This window comes from Stigmatopora nigra, chromosome 2, assembly GCF_051989575.1.
Source record: "Stigmatopora nigra isolate UIUO_SnigA chromosome 2, RoL_Snig_1.1, whole genome shotgun sequence".
Taxonomy (NCBI): domain Eukaryota; kingdom Metazoa; phylum Chordata; class Actinopteri; order Syngnathiformes; family Syngnathidae; genus Stigmatopora; species Stigmatopora nigra.
This window is the reverse complement of record NC_135509.1, coordinates 3,521,844-3,544,137: the sequence shown is the minus strand read 5'-3', so window position 1 is coordinate 3,544,137 and position 22,294 is coordinate 3,521,844. Positions and strand designations below refer to the sequence as shown.

The 22,294-nt window shown below is 36.1% G+C and overlaps 1 protein-coding gene across 4 annotated transcripts; it reads left to right on the top strand.

Annotated features, from left to right (window-relative positions):
* The first annotated feature begins 37 nt into the window (after positions 1–37).
* Positions 38–17,302, top strand: slc5a6a (solute carrier family 5 member 6a). 4 transcript variants are annotated; one of them, XM_077739566.1, is made up of 18 exons: positions 382–614; positions 1,419–1,502; positions 4,514–4,741; positions 4,813–5,034; positions 5,773–5,838; positions 6,099–6,150; positions 6,513–6,580; positions 7,607–7,761; positions 7,837–7,977; positions 8,056–8,185; positions 8,266–8,354; positions 8,624–8,736; positions 9,473–9,540; positions 10,335–10,421; positions 10,520–10,698; positions 10,788–10,891; positions 11,834–11,955; positions 12,614–17,302. In XM_077739566.1, exons 3-18 carry the CDS (start codon positions 4,616–4,618, stop codon positions 12,806–12,808), a joined length of 1,917 nt encoding a protein of 638 aa, XP_077595692.1. In that variant the 5' UTR covers positions 382–614; positions 1,419–1,502; positions 4,514–4,615; the 3' UTR covers positions 12,809–17,302. The 4 variants fall into 4 exon arrangements, with proteins under 4 accessions (XP_077595700.1, XP_077595676.1, XP_077595692.1 ...); XM_077739574.1 differs by lacking the exons at positions 382–614; positions 1,419–1,502 and adding an exon at positions 38–155; XM_077739550.1 differs by lacking the exons at positions 382–614; positions 1,419–1,502 and adding an exon at positions 243–258.
* The last annotated feature ends 4,992 nt before the right edge of the window (positions 17,303–22,294 follow it).

Below are 22,294 nucleotides of genomic sequence, written 5' to 3'. Positions count from 1 at the left end.
AGATTATGGAAGAGCTATGCGTCATCAATTTGAGGGGTATACAGAGTGGCAGCTACTGCGAAAAAAACTGCACTCATTTATCTGGAGGTTGGTGTTTCGGCAAAAGATCCACCGTTCAAAGTGAGCAAAAATCAATGGCTGGCTAAGAAGAGAAGGTAAGTAAAGAACTGTCTTTTTGCAAGATAACCTTGACAGATCGTGATTCAGTTTTTTGGCTAATGTTATGACATTTCTACAGGCGCATCTCCAGTAATGACGGTGGGTGCTAGTACACAGCGCTGTAATACTGCACTATCCGTAGGTGCTAATTCATCTCATAAGCGATATATTGTCACCCTGCAGTATTTAAACAACCAAATACACATGACTGCATTCGGCGGAATTAGAACGTTAGAAATGTCCAGTTGCTTTGAACCAGTGCGGCGACCAATTAGGAAGGATGAAATGCTTGAAAACGAAATCAGCGCCTGCCTGTGAAGTGCTAATTTACTAAGTGTACGCGAATGCACCACAGCCTCTAGGAGAGAGGGACGGTCCAATAACGTGACCTACCTCTCTAACCTACACGACCAAACGCAACTTGACGTATTGCTTTATTTCACCAATCCAGCAAGGTAAGAATATCATGTGTTTGATCATAAAAGTAGTTATTTATCATTAGGGCAAAATCAAAGTTTGAGGAGTCATCTCGTGGGGAATAGCTTAGCAAAGTTTGAACTGGGTGACAGCACCACATGTCAAACATTGGTCTCGTATAAGCTCTACTTGTAACCTTAGATCGTAAGCACCGGTTTTGTCATTAAATTCACACGAGCAGTTAAAAAAAGCTAGTATTCGAAATTTATTTTTTCTAGGTTATATACTCTAGCTCGAATGAGTGGCAAGGCGAGCGCGTGCTTTTAATTAGCCAATCAGATCGGTATTGATTTCAGCGATTCCAGTTGTGTTTAAAGACAATCAGAAATCGCACAGCGGTTAGCGTAAGAAATGAAAAGCTGCATGTAGAAATAAATGCTCCAGAGATCAAATAAGTCTAAATCCTCTCACAATTGTTTGGGAAATGTAGTTTTCTAACGTATTGTCGCTTAAAACCGACGTCACTGGGCATAAAAAATGTAACTCACCGGCTGAGTTCATATCATCACCCGCAATTATACGGATAATTTTTTTTTAAAAGAGCACATTTTCAGTGAACATCCTGGCATGATCTCAGCCCAAATTAACCACCAGCAATTTGTAAAATACAAACAATAAATAAAGTGTGTGGGAAAAAATGTAATTATCAATTTGCCATGGTTTATGACAGGGGTTGGAATCCTATGGCTCGGGAGCAATATGTGGCTCTTTGGATGAGTGCACATGACTAACTCTGCTAACCTCATCTCATCTAATTTTCTGAACTGCTTTATACTCGGTAGGGTCGCAGGAGTGCTGGAGCCAATCCCAGCTGTCAGAGGTGGGAGACACCTTGAATCGACGAACAGCCGATCGCAGGGCACAAGGTGACGGACAATCATGCACACTCATACTTAGGGGCAATTTAGAGTGTCCAATCAGCCTACCATGCATGTTTTTGGAATGTGGAAGGAAACCGGAGTACCCGGAGGAAACTCACACAGGCCCGGGGAGAACATGTAAATTCCACAAAGGTGGACCGGCCTGGACTTGAATCCAGGAAGCCAGAGTTGCGAGGCCGACACGCTTAACACTCGCAACACAGGGCCGCTCTCTGCGAACCTGTGAGGTAAAATATGGAACTTTTTTATCATATATTTTTATCAGACTCTACAACACTCTACATTTTCCACTAATTCTCTAATGTTTTTTAGGTGAAAGTGGTAAATGAGACTAAAGTGTTCTGACCTCCCTTACTATCTTATATTTGAAATTATCTCTTCTGCAAGATAGTGCTAAGTCACAACGCCCAGGGCCAAGGGACTATTTTCCTAACTGTAGTCTCAACAGAAGTCGTAAAAGCTAATGTGTGACAGGTCATGTCCCATTTACAATCCATTTTTTAGTACTGTAAAGTTTGTGCTTTTATTCCAAATACCATGAATTGATAACTGTTTTCACCACATTTCATGACAGCGGATTCAAACCTGATGTGGTAGTTTCTGATCATTTCAGTTTGTCCAGGGTTCAACTCAAAGTTTAATGTTTGCTCAAATTATTGAGTTTTTGTCACAAAGGGGTAAAAAACAAGAAGGTCCATAGAGAAGAACAGTCACTTGTGTTGTAAACATTTGTAGACTCATGCAATTATTCATTTCCCACTCATCCTCACAAGGGTTGCTATGGTGCTGAAGTAGGTAGGGAACTGAATTGTGTGTGTGTGTGTGTGTGTGTGTGTGTGTGTGTGTGTGTGTGTATATATGTATATATAAGTTGAAAGTTCCTAAGTTGGGAAGCGTCTGTATTGGGTAATATTTTTTTTAGCATTGGGTTCTATTCCAAACTATTTTAATGCTCACTTTTATAAGCAAGGAAGTATTACACATTTACCATAGTCGTATCCTCCTGACTGCCAGGACAAAAAAATGTTGTCCAATCACATTTATTTTGAAATTCCCCAATTGATGTGAAGTTATTGGAGTACTGCAACAATTTTTTTTTTGGTATCATTGGAAAGCTCTGAATGTCCTCCATAGAGCACCTAACGAGTTGGTGTGATTGGATACACTGGGTGGGAGATATTTAGGCTTACAAATGCCCTCCACAGAGGACAAATTTGAACTACTGGTAGTCAGGAGGACATGATTAATTCTATTGTTTGATCAAACAGCTTCTGAATCAGACTGACAGGCCTCTCTGAATAGATCACTACCTCACTTTGAAGAACATACTAGTGTGTGTGTGCGCATACACAATGAACATATTTCCATGCACTTGCTGACCTGATTTGGTCAGTTAATGCAAGACAGCCCAGGTTTTCGTTGTAGTATTTTATATTTATTACATAATGGTCACTTGAGTGAACACATTTATCTTGACTGTCTTGAAATAATTGTATTTGTAAGTGAAATTGTTGGTAGCCCAAAAAAAATCTTATTAAATAATTGTTTTAAGGTGTCAAGATGAACTCTTTGCATTGTTCTAGCTGAATAAAAAAAAAAATACAACTTTTCTTGGGACTGATCATGTGTCAGCTTCTAGATTCCCATCTTGGTGAGCATGATAATGAGACAACATTTAGATTGTTAGCCCCTTTACGTAATAAAGAAAATTGCTCATTTGCACTCTCCCAAAATGTGGAATAACTTGGTCAACAATGGTTGCTTGGGAGACTAGACCTTTAGACAAGTATGCGTAAGAAACATGCCCCATCTTAAAAGTTACTTTATTCAGCCATATCCTAGAAATGCACCTCAAGTATTCATTAAATTGTCATAATATATCAATAGACTTTAAGAAATATGTTTTGGTAAATACTTTTAATAGTTCTCAATGATAAAAAGCCCCTTTCCTGTTTTAGAAGTCAATTAACAGCCAGTTAATATTGTTATTTTTTTGATTCTGTATTTAAAATAGACTTATGAAAGAGGATAAAGGATGTACTCTTGAATAGCTTGATCGTGGTCACATTACCATTTTGATCCACCAAGCTTTCCTTTGGGGTTTGTCTTGATATTTGCAAAAACAAGAAGGAGGAAATTGGAGTACCCTGAGGAGACCCACGCAGGGTCAGGGGGAACATATGAACTTTACACAGGTGGATGTGATTTGAACCCAGGACGCCAGAGCTGTGAGACCAACACACTATCCACTCGCCCCACCGATCTGCCTTGCAATTAATGTATGAATTTAAAATACCAGTTTTATTAGATGGTTTTCTCAAACTAGCAGTACCTTGTCACCACTCCATAAACAGGATTTGGGCTAACCTTTTCGAGTCGACCTTTAACATACAAGACTCACTGCCCATGCTTCTTGGAAACCAATGTTCCCTGTTGCGCTACATACTGTGAATCCTGTACAAAGATTACTATTATCAACTTAACAAAAACACATTAGGGGTTTGGGTTTCCTAAACTGGCCTGTTCCACAATACTAACAAAATATTATTGAAGATGTCTCACACAGGTCTTCAATTCAAGTTTCCTGTATAGTATTTTGCCTTCATGTAACCTCAGTGAGTATAAGTGGATGGTATACTTTAGGTAGAGGTCAGATATTGAATCAGGCCACCCCTGTATTGCCTCTCTACACGCACCAATACAAAAGAAATTGGAGCTTACGAAACACGACATCAGACAAATTGAAACATCTTTTTGTAGTATCCAATATTTATTTATTTATATGGAACAAATTACTTTTTGAAATACGTACATACAGCCTTTAGAAAATTGGAAGAAATAAAAATGGTGTCCTGTGAATACGACTCACTATTGTGTCGCATGTCTGTTTTTAGATATTGTGAGCACTTAACCATCTACTCCAAACTCTTCCCTCAGGTCTCAGAGAGAGAGTAAAACAGCTCATCTGTTTAATGTCCATGTTTTTGTCCCTCCAGGTCGCTGAGGAGGATCATCACAATGGAGGATGTACCATCTTTAAAACTGTGATCAACCTCATAAGCATCTTCACTACCACCTGTCCCCAGCATTTAGTCATCATGGGGGGAATTGTCCAGATGCACTTTACTACGGTGGACTATGTCATTTTTGCATTGCTATTGGTGGCGTCAGCTGGTATTGGTTTATTTTACGCCTTCTCTGGTGGACGCCAGCGTACGACACAAGTGAGTTTTCGTTTCAAGTTAAGCAAAATCTGAGATTTAAGTCTAACTAGAAACAAATGTATTTACCACAGGAGTTCCTTATGGCTGACCGATCAATGAGCTGGCTACCAGTGTCTCTGTCACTGCTTGCCACTTTCCAGTCAGCTGTGGCAATTTTGGGTGCACCCTCTGAAGTGTACACCTTCGGCACGCAGTACTGGTTCCTGGGATGCTCATACTTTCTAGGACTCCTCATCCCAGCTCATGTTTTTATACCAGTCTTTTACAGGCTGAGGCTTTCCAGCGCATATGAGGTATTTGGGGCTCAAAAGATAACCAAATCTTTCAAGTTATATTCATGATAATAGAATTGAAATACTGCATAACATTTATAAAAGTGTGTACAACTCCTGCTGGGAAAAAAAACCTAGACTCACTAATCTTGCAGAATGATTATTTAGTTATACTCAATTGTATAGAAAAAAAGCGCAACTTTTGAAATTAGACACACAATGGATCTCAATCCAATTTGAAAATTGGGGAATTTAAAGAAAAATGGTCCATAACAAGGCTCCAATATGCTAAACTGATCTGGAAGTATTATTAATTTTTATTTTGGTTGCTCATTCCATTTTTTGTTGTTGCCAAGGATAGCATTGAAGTAAATATTTGATTGAAAATATACATAATGTCATTTGATGACAGCAACTAGTATTTTTATTTTTTTACACATTTATCAATTTTATTGTGACTAAATGATGAATTGAAGGCTCCATCTGTTGGATTTATCAACAGTTGATGTAAAATGTTATCTTCTCTCTTTTGTTTATTTGTCCTTCAAAACTTTTCTTATGTTTGTCTTGTCATGGTAATCTCATGTGTTAACGGACAGAAAAACAGGCAAAAGTCTGTTTTTATAGTTGCTTTTAAGTCAGCTGTGAAAAGAAAACATCGTTTTATGATCTAAAACCATGAAAATGACTCTGACATTATCTGTAACAGGCATTTATTATTATTGTTGTTATTTTTTTCTTTTCTTTTCTCTTTTACAGTATTTGGAGCTGCGTTTTAACAAGACAGTCCGTATCTGTGGAACTATGACCTTCATCTTTCAGATGGTATTTAACTCTTAGATTCATATTTCACTCATAATTATGTCACTATATACATGTGTATAGTCTGACTGAAATTCCATCCTACTAAAGTGCTAATCAAGCCCAGGGGTGGTGTTCAGTAATGTAAGGGTATTCATTAACTTTATTCATCTCATTGAAAAGGAGTTCTTGTTCAGTGCATGTAGTAATTGGTTAGTCATGTTTCCTCTAAAGTAAAACTATAGTTATCTTAATGTATTAACATTTTTACTTTGCATTTGCAGGTCATATATATGGGGGTTGTCCTTTATGCGCCGGCTTTGGCACTTAATGCAGGTGAGCTAATAGAAAAACTTGTTGCTGTTCTCATGAAACAAATGCCTCTCTTTTGGAAATTTACTATGACTCGATGTCCAAGTAAATTGTTGTAATCTGGGCAGGAAAACAAGGACAATTTTAAACAAATGCTGAATGATACATTTAGTTGATATATATTGTTGTTATTCAGTCTGGATAAGTCCAAGTCTATATTGTGCACCCTTACTGTCTGTCATTGGTTTTGTTAATTACTGTGTAAATGCCTAAAATATATTTTAAAATAGTTTTATGGTTTTGAAAAAAATGCATTATGTCTATCATAGATAGCATTAAATGTAGAAGCTGTGTTAATTTAATGGTATTGTTGTGTTTACTTACAGTCACTGGTTTTGATTTATGGGGAGCAGTACTTGCCATGGGACTTGTGTGTACTCTCTATACTTGTCTGGTAAGTTGAGAAGTTCTGAATTGCAGGTAATCCGTTTGATCAAATTTTGAATGGATTAGTCATTTTTGACGTGTCGTTTGTAGAATATGCTTGTTTTCAAAAAGTTTGAGTAAGTGGTCTTGGGTTTGGCTCACAGTAGAACTTAAATATTGTTGTTTTTCCTTATTTCATACTGCTTTTGAAAATTGCGAAAGATTAGAAAAGGTAGTGATGTTTAGATTGCTGAGTTTCAAATGCATCTGTTTTGTTATGAAAATGTCCTATCACTTAATCAGCAGCATGAGAGACCACCATTAATTTTGTGGCTTTATCCCATTAGATGATTGGCTGCAGATAAGCAAAATTTATAATCACCAGGCTAAGAACACCAACAGACTTAATCAAATTGTATTTTCTTGCGATCTTTCAATTGTGAGTATTTAGCACCCCTGCACTCAAACATCTTGATGTGTCCATCATATCTACCGTATTTTCTCACATATAAGCCATATTTTTAACAAAAAAAATCAAGGGAACGGCTTATATGGACACAACACTTACAGCGTTGCTATGCTCTATTTTGCCAGTTGATGTTGGCAAACTAACATTCATAATTTGTTGGTTATTTTCTGTTTTGCAGTAAGAAAACAACCATTACTGGATGAATTTCTAACTTCCTTATGATATTGACCGTTTTGATTCATACAGTATCTGAGAAATACCACCTATGATGACTATTCTTAAGATTTTCCCTACAAAATAAATTTTTTTACTGGTACTTAAAACCCATGGAGTGGAAAATTGTGAATCAGGGTGGCTTATACGTGAGAAATTGTAAAACCCACTGATTTTAAGGCAATTTTAAGGGTGCGGCTTGTACGCGGGTCGGGTTATATGCCAGCAATTACGGTATTTGATGATATTTCCTGGATAAAATAAGTACATTGTAAGTGACGTTCAATTCATAACATTATGAGTTGATTTTGTACAATTACTCAATACTGTGTACCCAGTAGTGTTATAATTCTTTGTACTCATTTCTCTTAGGGGGGCCTAAAGGCTGTGATGTGGACCGATGTCTTCCAGACAGTGGTAATGTTTGCTGGGCAGCTCGCGGTTATCATTGTAGGCGCACACCAGGCAGGTGGGATTTCAGAGGTTTGGAGGAAAGCAATGAACGGCAGTCGAATTGCTGGACTAGAGTGAGTTATTGTGAAAATGGGCAACTACACAACTTTAATTGACCTTTTTAATAATTGAGACTTATTTTGTTGTAGCCTCAACCCAGATCCTTTGGAGCGTCATACCTTCTGGACATTGGGTGTTGGTGGAATTTTCCTGATGTTGGCTTTATATGGAGTCAATCAGGCCCAAGTCCAGAGATACCTAAGTTCCCGCACGGAGAAAGAGGCTATTATGTAAGTGTTCTCCTGCTTAAAGACAATTTTTACTTTTATTTATATATTGGAAAAATAATTGTATCTTCTGTCTTCTAGGTCTTGCTATGTTGTTTTCCCATGCCAACAGATTGTCTTATGTTTAGGATGTTTGATGGGTCTGGTTATGTTTGCTCGCTATGGAGAGGACAGCCCTCTTGATAAGGGCTATGTAAAAACAAATGATCAGGTACTAATATGAAATGACATTATATGGTTTCTCATATGAAATTAAAAAAATGTATTGCCATGTTATTGTGTTTTTGGCAGATGGTGTTATACTTTGTAATGGATGTGTTTAAGGATCTGCCTGGCCTTCCAGGCTTGTTTGTGGCCTGTCTCTTCAGTGGAGCACTCAGGTAAACAATTCAGAAAAGCAATGCCTGTCTCCATTTTAATATAAGATGATGACTGCCTTTTTTTTTTACAGTTATTGTATGTTTAGATTTCCAAAATAATACAAGCTTCTAAATTGATACTACTTCTTTGAAATGGTGATTCTGTCTTTTTTTTTCAAATTAGAATTCTGATCAACGTAAAGACAAAGGATAGAAATGACATTTTCACAACTACAATTACATCTAAATGTCTTCTGTTTTATTTGTTGATATTTTGTTTTCTCTTACAGCACTATCTCTTCAGCCTTCAACTCTCTGGCAACAGTAACCATGGAGGACCTCATTAAACCTTATTTTCCCAACATGAATGAGTCTAAAGCCACACTACTGTCAAAAGCACTGGGTAATTTGTGTGTGTGTGTGTGTGTGTGGAGGGGGGTTCTGTGTGGAGTTTGCATGTTTTCCCCGGGCCTGTGTGGGTTTCCTCCGGGTACTCCGGTTTCCTCCCACATTACAAAAAAAGTGCATGGTAGGCTGATTGAACATTTTATGAACTTTATATGTAAATTCTCTAATTCGTACAATGGTCCTCACACAAACCCGACTACTAAACCCTTTAAAATTGGTCAAAGTGTCCCAATTTTGTATGAGCGATGCGAGGAAACACACAAAAATGAGACAAAATTATAAGGAAATGACTTATTAATGCCTTAAAATAAATAAAGCATAGTTGCTTGTCTCCTTGTGCCATGCAATTGTCTGGCAACCCCCGTCTGGTGCTTGTAGTTGGCTGGGATAGGCTCCAGCACCCCCTTTGTCCCTGATGAGATTAAGCAATACGAAAAATGAATATTAGAATAAATTACCTTTCTTTGTCATCTCTAAAACATTACATTTAACATTAAAAAGGTTGTTCATAGCCAGCATTTTTAAAAGAACATCTTACTTTTAACCATAAATGACTGGTCCACAACTTAAAATATTATATACAATCATATATTTTTTAACTAGTTACGCCACCTGATGGTTCTGCCCTATGATTGGCTCGTAACCAATTCGAGTTGTCCCCCACCCTCTTCCCGTTTTTGATCGGAATAAACTAGAAATGATTTTTAAAACATTTAAATATGTCCCCACAGCACTGGCCTATGGATTGGTATGTTTGGCTATGGCCTACCTCGCCTCCATCATGGGATCTGTTTTGCAGGTAAGAAAAGACTTCAAAACCAACTGCAATTTCTTTTTATTTGATGCACATTATCACATTTTTCTCTTATTGGTGATAATAATGAAAACAGGGAGCTAATTTGCCGGTGTCATTATTTTTGCAAGATGTTTTTGAGTGGTTGATCTGGGTCAAAGGTTGCTTCTAAATCCAAGAGAATGGTCAGAATATGAAAAACGTAACAAATGTTAAAAAATATCCCGCTTTTTGCTGAATTTTTTCAAACCATTTAATTTATACAAAATGGATATTGGCTCTTCACAAATAGACATTCATTCTACATTTTCTTTACAACAATCTTATGCCTGTAAACTGCAATATGGTACTGCCATTTTTTTCCACACAATGTATGCACAAATGCAATTTCTTTAATTCATTATTTTTTGTTATTTCACACAAAAAATGGTGCTTCCATGTTTGTGGGACATATTAAGTCATTGAGCACTAGAATATACTTGCCAATAATTTTAGTGTTGCTCTATCATCCTGTTACAACTGCGATCATCCAATCAAACAGCAATTTAATTTAAAATTCCATACGTCTAAGCGAGAACTTGGCAGACTATTCCGTCTTTCCCTATATTGTCCACTTGATGGAATCACAAAGTACCTTGAATCTTTGAATGAAGCTTAATAAACTCATTTTTAGGTTCACGAATGCTCCTCCCACCACTGACTAATTGAAAATCATTATCACCAAATGCCTTAAAGTCAGGTAGTTATACACAAGTTCCAGTAAAAACTACATAAACAACATCTCTCCTTTCCACCCTCAGGCAGCCTTAAGCATCTTTGGTATGGTGGGTGGTCCCCTGCTAGGTGTCTTTTGCCTGGGAATGTTTTTCCCTTGTGCTAACTCCATTGTAAGTTCACTTTTTTTTTTAAATTCAATATTGAGGTGGATGGGCATGATGTCACAATATGTGTTATACGTTATAATGTTTTTGCTTCTCTTTTCCAGGGGGCATTAGTTGGTTTAGCAGCAGGTCTCGCTATGGCCTTCTGGATTGGCATTGGCAGTTTTGTGATGCGTATGCCTAGTTCCGTGTCAGCGCTCAGTAGTGTCACACCACCCCCCTTTGCGAACATGACCACTACAGTCATGACCTCATTGATCAACGCTACAACAACCAAACCTAGGTAAAGTCATAGATAAATTATACTTGCGTTGAAGTGCAACAAAGGATTGCAAATCCAATTCTCACTTTCACTTTTCTTTGACCTCTTAGGCCAATAGGTGTTGACGCAATCTATTCATTGTCGTATATGTGGTACAGTGCTCACAATTCCACCACTGTGGTAATAGTAGGACTCATCGTCAGTCTACTTACAGGTAAATTCCATTCATTGCACCATAGCCAATTAACTTCAAATAGTTATTGCTTTTAAAAATATATATATATATTTTTTTCTCATCTTATCTTATTTTCTGAACCGCTTTATCCTGATTAGGGTCGTGGGGGGTGCTGGAGCCTATCCCAGCTGACTTCAGGCACTAGGCGTGCATGTTTTTGGGATGTGGGGAGTACCAGGAGAAAACCCACGCAAAGCCTATGGAGAAAATGCCAAGTTCACACATTGAGGACCAACCTGGGATCAAACCCTCGACCTCAGAACTGTGTTGATGTTATTTAAACTACCAAAAAAATTGGGGATAAAAAAAACTTGAGACTCAAGAGCCACACAAATGGAGACCTATTTTTTAGTCGCAAAAGTGATGCACTGATGAAATCCCTGATGTAAGATAAATACATGTTCTTAATTACAAAAGGGCAATGTGAAAAGGTCTTTACAGTCTTCCCTCGATTATCGCGACTTCACTTATCTCGAATTCACTTCTTTGTGAATTTTTTCTGCTATAAATTATTACAAATATATTTTTAAAAGTTCATTAAAATGTGAAAATCCATTCTGAAACATGCAAGCTTAAGCCTCTCCCCTGTCTTCTGCTTGCCACTAGAACTTAGCACTGAAAGATTTTTCCTTTTAATGTATTTATTTTAAAGCTAAAAAAAAAGAAGTGAAAATCCAAGCTGAAACTTGTAAGCGTAAGCCACTCTTGCTTCTTGGACGCATCACTGAAGAAGAAAAAAAAAGTAGTTATAATAGGGGTGACCATACTTCACAATTATTCGATTTTGCGGCCATGTCTGGTCTTTATTAACTGCTCTATTCGAATGATTACTGTATTTCTTCTTCTCTTTTTTGGTATTGATATACTTTGTTTGAATTCAATTCCCATCTCTGAACTGTGCCATACTTCTGTTGACATTAGGGCCAATGAAAGAGAAGGACCTGACACCAGGAACGCTCTACCCTGTCTTTGGAAATCTTCTTTTCTTTCTCCCCGAACGCTACCGAGAGAAGTTTTGTTGCATCACTCCTCTAGCGCAAAAGGTAACCATACTGCCGGATTTTTATTGCATGTATTGACCCTAATAAATGCTTTTTATTCATGCAGTATCTCAGAAATACACATACATAAGTACATTTTTCTTGGGCGGCCCGGTGGAGCGAGTGGTTAGCGCGCTGGCCTCACAGCTTTGGGTTCCTGGGTTCAAATCCAGTTCACCTCCACCTGTGTGGAGTTTGCATGTGTGTGGGTTTCCTCTGGGTACTCCAGGTTCCTCCCACATTCCAAAAACATGCATGGTAGGCTTATACGCAAGAAATTGTAAAATTCAACGATCTTAAGGCAGTTTTAAGGATGCAGCCTATACGTGGGGGCGGCTTATATGAATAAATACGGTAAGTGCATGGTTCATGTAATAGTTCTGTATAAATTATCCCATCTATAGGTAAACTTAAGAAAAGTGTAGAAGTTAAAAAAAATTTATTGCATGAATTTACATTAACATATATGTTAATACATTTAGTACCATTTGGTCTCAATAGAAGATCTCTACAATTTTATTTATTCATTTATATTTATTTTTTATTCAAGAACGGCTTTCCTCAACATCCTGTTTTAAGTTAAAAGCAAGTCAACATAGCCGTGACCCGGGAATTCCTTTTTTCCTTTCTTGTTTTGACTCAAACTGTCTTTGTTGACCAGTGCAATGAAGTCAACGTCCAGAATTATGAGAGGGCGAAGAAAGGAGCAAATGGAGAGGCTTACTGCAAAGAAGATATGGTCACCGAGGACAAAGAAATGGAGAGTGACAGTGTGCAAACAGAAGACGAGGAAAGCAAAGCAGCTCTTCCATCGTGCAAGCTCACTGCTCATACCACGGAGGAAACTGCTCTATGAAACGCCTCATCACTTCACCAAGTCCATAACTAAAATGAGACCTGGTAGGGTAATGTAATAATTTACTTACCCTAAATAAGCACTGGTAACTGTTGAGGGAAAGTACTGCCTAACTCAGGGGTGGGCAAACTATTCCACAAAAGGCTGCAGTGGGTGCAGGTTTTCATTTCAACCATAAAGAGGGCACTTTTTTTTACCAATCTGGTGTCCTACAAGGGTCAGATGCTTCTTATTTTCTGCGGAAATCTCATTGGTTAAAGTGTCTGTGCTGCGTCGGTTGGAACAAAAACTTGCACCCACACAGCAATTGAGGACCGGTTTACCCACCCAGGGTCTAACTGATACAGTGGTGCCTTAAAGGGACAGACACCAAGTAGCATAAGTGACCTTAATGTGATTGATGGTTGTTTATTTAAGAATTTAAATGACGAATATCTCAGACCGTTGCTAATGGATATGATATATTTACAACAACAAAAAATGACATCATTTAGGGATGCAAGGGCAAGTTGGGAGACTTGTTTTTGATTGGCTAAAATAGTAACCGCAATAATAAATGACTAAGACACTAAGGGTGGCTATTTAGTGGAAATACTCTTTTTTTAATACACTACAGTAATCCCTCAAATATTGTCGCTTCAACTTTTGTGACTTTACTACATCGTGGCTTCACTACATCGCAGATTCTGGGGGATTGATAAAAAAAATGTAAGTTTGCAAAAATGTGAAAATCCACCCTGAAACTTGCCCTGTCAAAAAAAAAAACGTATTATTTTTTTTAAATAGGTGTTTTGTGGATTTTTTGGTTAATCGCAGCGATGTTTGGTCTACATTTCCCACAATAATCGAGGGATTACTATATTACATACGAGAAATGAATGCACATGAAAAAAAATGCTGTCTGTCCCTTTAAGCAACATTTAATCTTGAAATGCAAAATTTGAGCTGTGTGCAAATCACACTTCCTAACATCTTGAGATCATATTTTGACGGACAAGATAGATTACGGAACAAATTAAACTTGCATCTCATTTCACCACTGTATCTTGAAACATAACTTTTTAAAGTAGCACTTTCCGAATATTGCTCAGAAAGATGATCCTTTCTGATTGAAAAACACAAGTAGCTGCTCTGAGTCGAACTAGGTAGAAAGTGGGAATACCCCACATTTTCTACTGATTTAAAAAAGCTAGGAATTTTTACAAGAGAAGTATAATCAGAGTATAAAATGACAAAGAACCAAAACAGAAATATTTGTTCTCGTGCTGTGGAGTGTGCATAGTACATGATCTTGTACTTTTTCTGTGGTGTAGATTTGTTAATGTGCCATACCGTTAGTCTGAAATTGTCTGAGTTCCATCAGAAGGATACATTTCATGTATACGTGTTCACGCTAACCCTTTTAGTCTAATTTGGGTTTTTTGTTTTGTTTTTTGCAACCATAATCTGTCCTTCCCTAAATCAATCTCATCCCAACCATTTTTTTGTTATTATTTGAAGTATGATGATTACTATTCAAGATTAAAATTAGCTAAAATGTAAACGTACGACTGATAGATTGTCAATTTTTAAATGAGATAAAGCCTAGTTTAGCACTGCTGGTTACTCCTGCACGCTCCACTATTTTGATTTAATACTAAGTATTGAGAGATACTACATAAAAGCTATGCCTAGAAAAACATTGTTTAACAATGGTAGATATTTTTTAATCCATTTATAATAATGGGACTTATGTAATACCTATTGCATTACATATTTTAGAGAATTTGTCGTTGAAACCTCTGATTGGATTTGAACTTTCTGTACAGAAAGGCTACTCAAATCTCAATTGGGTGGCCTTTTTTCTTTTTGATTTTTATAAAAGATGAATGCATTTGATTGCTTACATTAACTGTCAGTTTACCCATTTATTTATTAATCAATGATTTACTACAACTACATTTATATTAGTTTTTCTCAAGCTACTGTACCACACATTGGACAGATGTTCATCTTTCTTTCAGCTACAGCACAATATTTGCCTATTCTCAATTTTCTGTTCTCCTACTGTCATGTTTAATATCTTCAAACAAATATAACTGTCAGACAAAGCAAAGCCAAGTATGAATGAGCATAGTCTTTATAAATGAAGATTCTTTTTTAAATAACCCATTTTATTATTTTCATTTAGTAAGGCCCTTTGCAAAAAATATACTAATTGTTCCTAAACCTAATACCATATTTTCTCGCATATAAGCCACTTTTTTTCGGACAAAAAAAAATGATGACTGAATCGAGGGTACGGTTTATATACTCATAAAAACACGACACACACAAAACTGCAAGTTGACTAAAAATTGTGTACCGAATTTATTCGAGTATAAGCCGCACCCGTGTGTATTATGCACTCATAATTTCTGACTAAAAATTGTGTACCGAATTTATTCGAGTATAAGCCGCACCCGTGTATATTATGCACTCGTAATTTCTGACTAAAAATTGGCATAACATTTTTTTGTTTTTGTTTTTCTCAGCTCACACCAAAGATTGCACTGTTATTGGTAACTGTCAGATGCAAGAAATTAATTGATGGTACCACTAATTACAGCAGGTTCTCCAGGTCTTGTGTCTGAGTAAGCAACCCCTGACAATCGCACTAGTACTATTGCATTATTAGTTTGCAGCTTGTTTAAACATTATTTTACAAGGGTTGAGTTAAACATGCATTTTATATTTACTTGGGTTTTCTTTGTCTACTCATTTGCTTGATGATTTTAAACTTTTATTAGCGATGCTATGCAGAAAATGTGAATTTAGGGTGATTTTTTTTTTTTTTTTACACTCTCTTCATTGACCACCAAGTTAAAATGTTCTCTTTTTTATTCATTTTGTCATCTCTCTACGTTGTAAGACTGGAAATTGGAGTAGGATTTCAGGTTATGTTTACACAACTGCCATGAATGTACTCTGTTTTATGATTATATACAACGGTATAGTATACTGTCATAGCCAGTATGTGACTAATTGAAGTCTTTGTCCTTGTTTGTTTTTTTCGTCTTTGTTCTTTGGAATCTAAGAATTCTTGACCATCCCATAATGATTTAGCCATCCATTTTCTTTGTTTGAAATGAAGTTTTATCAAGATTTGATAAACTTCATGGCCATTTTGAGTTATAATATGGTTTAAAGACTACAGTCAATCTTATGGTTTCCCTAAAGAAAAGTACACTCTAGAACTTTCTAGCCAATTACAAATATTTAAAAAAAGAAGAAATCTCTCCTTACACATACTCCAGTTTATATTAAATTGGATAATTTTAAGTACAGTTTAGACTTTAGACAATCATGGTGACAAAGGAAACCACATAAATTATGCAACTTTGCATGTTTGGATTTCGTTTTATTTTTACAAGGATCTGACTGTATCTCATTTGTTGGACTTTTTGAAGCCTCACAAATGTTTATTTCATCTTTCTGAAATACCTCAATTTGTCCAACGCATATAGAATATCTTGCTTATTTTTTTACTGTTTGATTTCTACTAACAGTGCATTTTTTCAGACCAAAGTTGTATATTTTTATAATTTTTCAATAAGCCTCACATTTCAAGATTAGAAATGTGAAATTCTATATGCAGTAACATTTTTTTTTTTAATCTGTGAATGAAAGGCTGAATTGGGATTGCAGCAATTTTACATCCCACATTCAGGCTTCGATCTTCACATTGTAATTTCCTTTTTTTTTTTTTTAAATGATCTTGTGTATGTGATGAATCTTTTTAATGATTGAAGATCTTCATGGTACCTGAAATTACTTGAAGTGTATGTGCCTGTAGCATTACCTTAATAATATTATGAATACATGTTCCGTTACACTGTGAGAAAAGCAAAATACAGCAGTAAAATTTACTGAAATTATTTTAAAGTATATATAATTTTTGTGAAAATTAATTAATGTACTCTTTACAATGTTTAAGCACACACATAAAATAAATACCCACATTTATAAAGACTAGTTAAAAAACTGGAATTTTTTTACAGTCCAATATTGGTATGCGATTATCAATTATTCATTTACGATAAAAGTGCGATTAAATTTTTGTAATTAATTCACAGGCTACACTGCACAAATAATTCACTTTGTGCAAGAAAATCATGGCACTTAGTAATTTCTGCCTTTTAATAAATATTGTTCCCAGCAATATTTATTCTCTGTGTTCCATTTCACAAGAGTTCTATCTTAGGCATTCCAAAAAAAAAAAACAAGAAAATTCTTCCCCTGCTATTGATGTGCCTTTATTTTGTTGTCATTTGTTGTATTAGGACTTTCTATTGATGAATGGTTTTAAGATTTAAAAAAAAATACTCCTGATGAGAATGAAATTTAAAAAAAAAATGATGTGCTTAATCCAATAGTTATTTTCTTTCAAATTCATTGGATATATGTAAGAATAGATGTTTAGGTAAGTTTTATTGACTTGAATTGAGATTATTAAAGTGATTTTATGGCCCCAAATTCCAATAATGAAGTTCTTTGTCTCTAAGAGTTCTACAGACTTCATCACATGTATTAAGACTAAAGATTCAAGACACTTAGAAGCATTCTATTCCCCGCTTCCTCGCCTCGACGTCTTGCCAATGACGTCACATCTTCCATATTGCCGCGGCATAAAAATCTTTCAACTGATATCTCAGCCAGTCACTCAAAACACTTTTAACTTGGTCACTTTCAAACTTTCTACCCCTCTTGAATGCATGCATTAGAGATGGAACAAAGGCTACGTATTTGCTGTATTTTAGGGTATGGATTTGCAACTAGTTTTGAATCTTTAGGCTGAACAAGCTGATCAGGAGGGCCAGCTCTGTTCTGGGCTGTCCTTTGGACTCTGTGGAGGAAGTGGGAGAGCGGAGGATGCTGACCAGGATGAGGTCCATCATGGACAGCACCTCCCACCCCCTACATAAGTCTGTGGAGTCCCTCCAAAGCTCTTTCAGCAATAGACTGCTGCACCCTCATTGCAGGAAGGAGCGCTTCTGCAGATCCTTCCTCCCATCAGCTGTCAGGCTCTTTAACCAAAAAAAAAAGGCAGTGGGTTAGGACCTAGTGACTTCTCATATTGTATACATGTGCTTTCAATTTATATGTATGTGTCTATATATTTCAGCAGCACCGTTACCTATGTATATATTTATTTATTGACTTACTTTTAACTACCTATTTGTGTAAAATGCCTTTCCTATTTCTGCATCCTCACCCTCTTGCTACTGCAACAAAGAAATTTCCCGAATACAGGATGAATAAAGTTATCCAATCCAAATATTATTATCAGTTGGCAGAATAGAGCTACATATTTTTCTGTAATGTGAATAGAGAAATACTATGTAATGTGTATAATTCCCCACATAGTGGTGCTGCTCAGCCATCTTTGCCACATTGAGCATCTCTAAGTGACTGAATAGTACAGTTTGGGGGGATTATTGTAGTATAAGATGGGGGGGGGGTCTTATTTTAGGGAAAATATAATGCTTGAGGGGGTGTTTTCTGGGTTAGAACAGTTTTTAGGTTTCCCCATATTTAAGAATCATGCCTGTTGGAAAAAGGGAAGACTTAAATTTGTGATTGCAAGTGTGACTAGTAGTTATTTTGCCTACTTTGTATGTGCCCTGCAATCCACCAAATTCAGCTGAATCTCGTTGTGATTCTTTTCCCGTCTTTAACCTTCAAACTGCCTTTTGAGAACACCTCAAACGCTGAAGAAAAAGTGCCAGGGCTGCCTCGGAGAAGAAAAAAAAAAGTCACATTCTTTATGCTTTATAATGCAAATGAATTGCATAGTTCTCTTTGATCATATCAGGGCCCTGCTTTTTCTCTAATGCCTTGGAGTGTCAAGATGAATTCTTGTCCATTCATATTGGACGCTGCTTGACTTCCCAATTAAAACAACATCATTTTGCTTAATCTTAATGCACTAATGCAGTAACATTTCTTACAGATTTTGAAAATGGGGTTGAAATAACTACCATGATATAAAATGGTGCTCGGATGTTTAGTCGCCGGACGTTTGGTCGCCGGTGCTGTTTAATATCAAGTACTGTTTAATATCTAAGTACTGTTTAATATCTAAGTACTGTTTAATATCTAAGTACTGTTTAATATCTAAGTACTGTTTAACATCTAAGTACTGTTTAATATCGAAGTACTGTTTAATATCTAACTACTGTTTAATATCTAAGTACTGTTTAATATCTGAGTACTGTTTAATATCTGAGTTCTGTTTAATATCTAAGTACTGTTTAATATCGAAGTACTGTTTAATATCTAACTACTGTTTAATATCTAAGTACTGTTTAATATCTGAGTACTGTTTAATATCTAAGTACTGTTTAATATCTAAGTACTGTTTAATATTTAAGTACTGTTTAATATATAAGTACTGTTTAATATCTAAGTACTGTTTAATATCTAAGTACTGTTTAATATCGAAGTACATTTGACCGGCGACCAAAAGACTGGCAACCAAACGTCCGGTCACCAAATGAAATCTGTCATTTGGAGTGATTGCCAATCAATAGTCATTTCTGCAGCCACACTACTTTGCTGAAATGAGAGTATTCTCCGAAAAATACTGGATAGTCAACCCAATCAAGAATGCTGACGCTGGTGGTGCTGATTTTCCGCCGATAGTTGACTGCACTGTAGCTGACAACTTGTCCAATGGGCACAGCCTCTTTTCAGGCTCAATCAAGCAACCTTTGTACTTGTGTAATTTTTTTCCTCTCTTTTTTTGCAGTGATGGCAGCATATAAATGATCTACTTGGCAAGTGTACATAGGAGTGTTCAGCAAACAGTCTTGCTTTAAATTACCCTTAGTATGGTAATAGTGATGGAAGTCCTTCCCCCCTGCTTCTCTACAAATACAATGTGGTCAAGGTGAGTGTAGGATTCTATCAAGGCAAATGTGAAAAAAAGCACATCTATTTTCTGGAGCTATTTTCACCTTTGAAAGATGAGGCCAGGTGGGAGTTTGTTAATGGGAAGCAGATACAATACATTCAAGTCTGCTTGACAGCCAATGAAATAGAACATATTCTTTTGACAAACCATGTTTGCCACTCAAATTCATACCTGTTAGCTTTATTGGAAAGGAAAACATGCCAATACTTTCAGATTTATTTTATTACTAAAGCTGCATTCACTTCATGTAGCTTATCAAAGCTGTTAAATTATTAAACGTCTTATATATTTGAAATACTAGTTTATTATTAAGTGAAATAGACAGTAATATTCAAACTCTATACTGACTGTCTACCGGAATTATGTAAAGTAAACGTTACATTAATAGACTTTATAGTTGTACAAGTATTGGCAAAGTGATTAAATGATGACAGCTATGTGTACATTAAAAAAAGAACAAAAACTGACTTGTAAGACTCAAAACTTAAAGTATTCATAGCTGTAATAGTCGTCAGAATCCCTATTCAAATGTCAAATAACCATTAACAGGAGTAAATAATTGTCAACAGCTTCAACAAATATTTCGTAAAGAAAGCCTAAAACACAACTAGAAATAAAATAGTACTAAAACGGATTTTGTACAGTACATGTAGCACTGGCAGTACTATTAGTATTCTCATGGGTACTGTTCATGTTCTATCACATTGATGAAATGCTCATTATGTGGGAATGCTTGAACTGCAGCACAACCCCACAATGCTTGACCTTCATGCTCACAAAAAAAAACGCCAACCCCCCCCCCCCACCATTTGTTTCCTACTCCAGAATGCAAAGCACATCCACGTTCCCCCCTCGTCACATTTACATGATGATTCCCATTCCCTCAGAAACAAGTGAGTCTAAGGAGTGGAAATGAATTTTCATTCTTTCATTCAAAATAAATCACCAGGTGTAGAAATCTGTCAACAGTGGATGACAAATCCTGAAATAAATTCCTACTTTTTTTTTCGACTTACCGCAATGGAACGTTGTTATCCAAGTCAGTGTGGATATATTCCCACTGTTGTGAATTTATCATGCTAGATAAAATCTCCAGAGCTGCTTTGCTTTGGCTTATCACTTAAATGAAATAGACATGCGACTGTGTCTTTTTTTTTAAAGAGTATTTGCAAAAGGAGACAGTAATGTACTGACTTATTCTAAGCAGAACTTCAAATTATGATCTTAATATAGTTTTACCAACAAATTCTAGGTAATGAAAATTTCACTTTTAATTTGTTTGTTAGGAATAAATTGGGAATTGATAGCAAAACTTCTAAATACTCTACTACTTTAGTAATAGTATTATTTTTCATCTGGGAAATTACTCTAGGTTTAAAAAATACAAATGAAACTTAACTTGAATACTTTAAGAAGCACACTGAAATTGACTGTAGGTACAGGAGTGTTGTGTTAAACATTCTCCAATTGAGGGTGCATTTTGCTTTTTGTGGGAAAAGTAGTGTAGTGCATCATCCATCCATCCTCATTTTAGGAGGCAGGAGCTGATGAAAAACATGCAGTATATCTTACTAGCACTTGGGGGCGTGCTGCAGTTTCCTTACTTGTCGATCCACAAGCTCAGCATCAGTCAAGAGAGTTAGATGACAGTGCTGGCACTAGAACCGGAAACAAAACTGGACTCTTCAAAATAAGTGAATAAGACTGTTTATATACAATTTTCATTAGGATGATGATGATGATGATGATTATTATTCTAACATAGAAATAAATGTATGACTATTAAGATTAAAAAAAACAAAGTACATACAATCATCTATTTGGTCCAGTTTGGGTTTTTAAAAAATATATTTTATGCATTTATTTGCGGTTGAATTGCTAAAGAGATGGTGGCCCAGTGATGAAGTGGTTATGACTTTGGCCTCACACTTGACCTCTGACCTTCCTGTATAGGGTATGTTCTCCCCGGGTTTGTGTGGGTTTTCTCCGGGGAACCTGGTTTCTATCTAAACATGCAATTTTAGGATGGCTGGACATCCTAAATTGTATATTTTGGTATAACATGAGCACAAATGTTATATAAAAAATATACTATGGAGTGGTAACTTTTTAATTACTGCAGCAATTACTGGGCATGGGTGGTCAATGGATGTGTGAATGTTGAACCAAGAGTCCCTCAGTGTGTTTCATTTAAACAAATATATATGTATTTATTTATTTTAAAATATTAAACAATAGGGAAAAGTACATTTTCACTTTCTGTGTAGAAGTACTTTTGTGCATCCATGGCCTACATGTCTGCACACTATATAAATAGTATATACCTAAGCATTTTTAAAATGTTTTTTATCAATTCTATTTTTATTTAGACTGTTGTTTTGAACTTTGTGACCCATATGTCTCACTAGAATATAAAATCTAGGCATCCAGTCTAGAGTACTCACTAGTAAGAACATTAATATGGATGGAAACATCATTTTAGATTGCAAATGTATTCACATCTTATTCATATGTTTATTAAATCCCAGGAAATCTCAGGTACACAAGAAAAT

What these genes read in the sequence shown, in the direction of transcription:
- slc5a6a (XM_077739550.1), top strand. An exon ending in GGCTTTCCAGCGCATATGAG is followed by an intron (nt 5,035 to 5,772) that starts GTATTTGGGGCT and finishes TCTCTTTTACAG; the next exon opens with TATTTGGAGCTGCGTTTTAA. An exon ending in GGCTTTGGCACTTAATGCAG is followed by an intron (nt 6,151 to 6,512) that starts GTGAGCTAATAG and finishes GTTTACTTACAG; the next exon opens with TCACTGGTTTTGATTTATGG.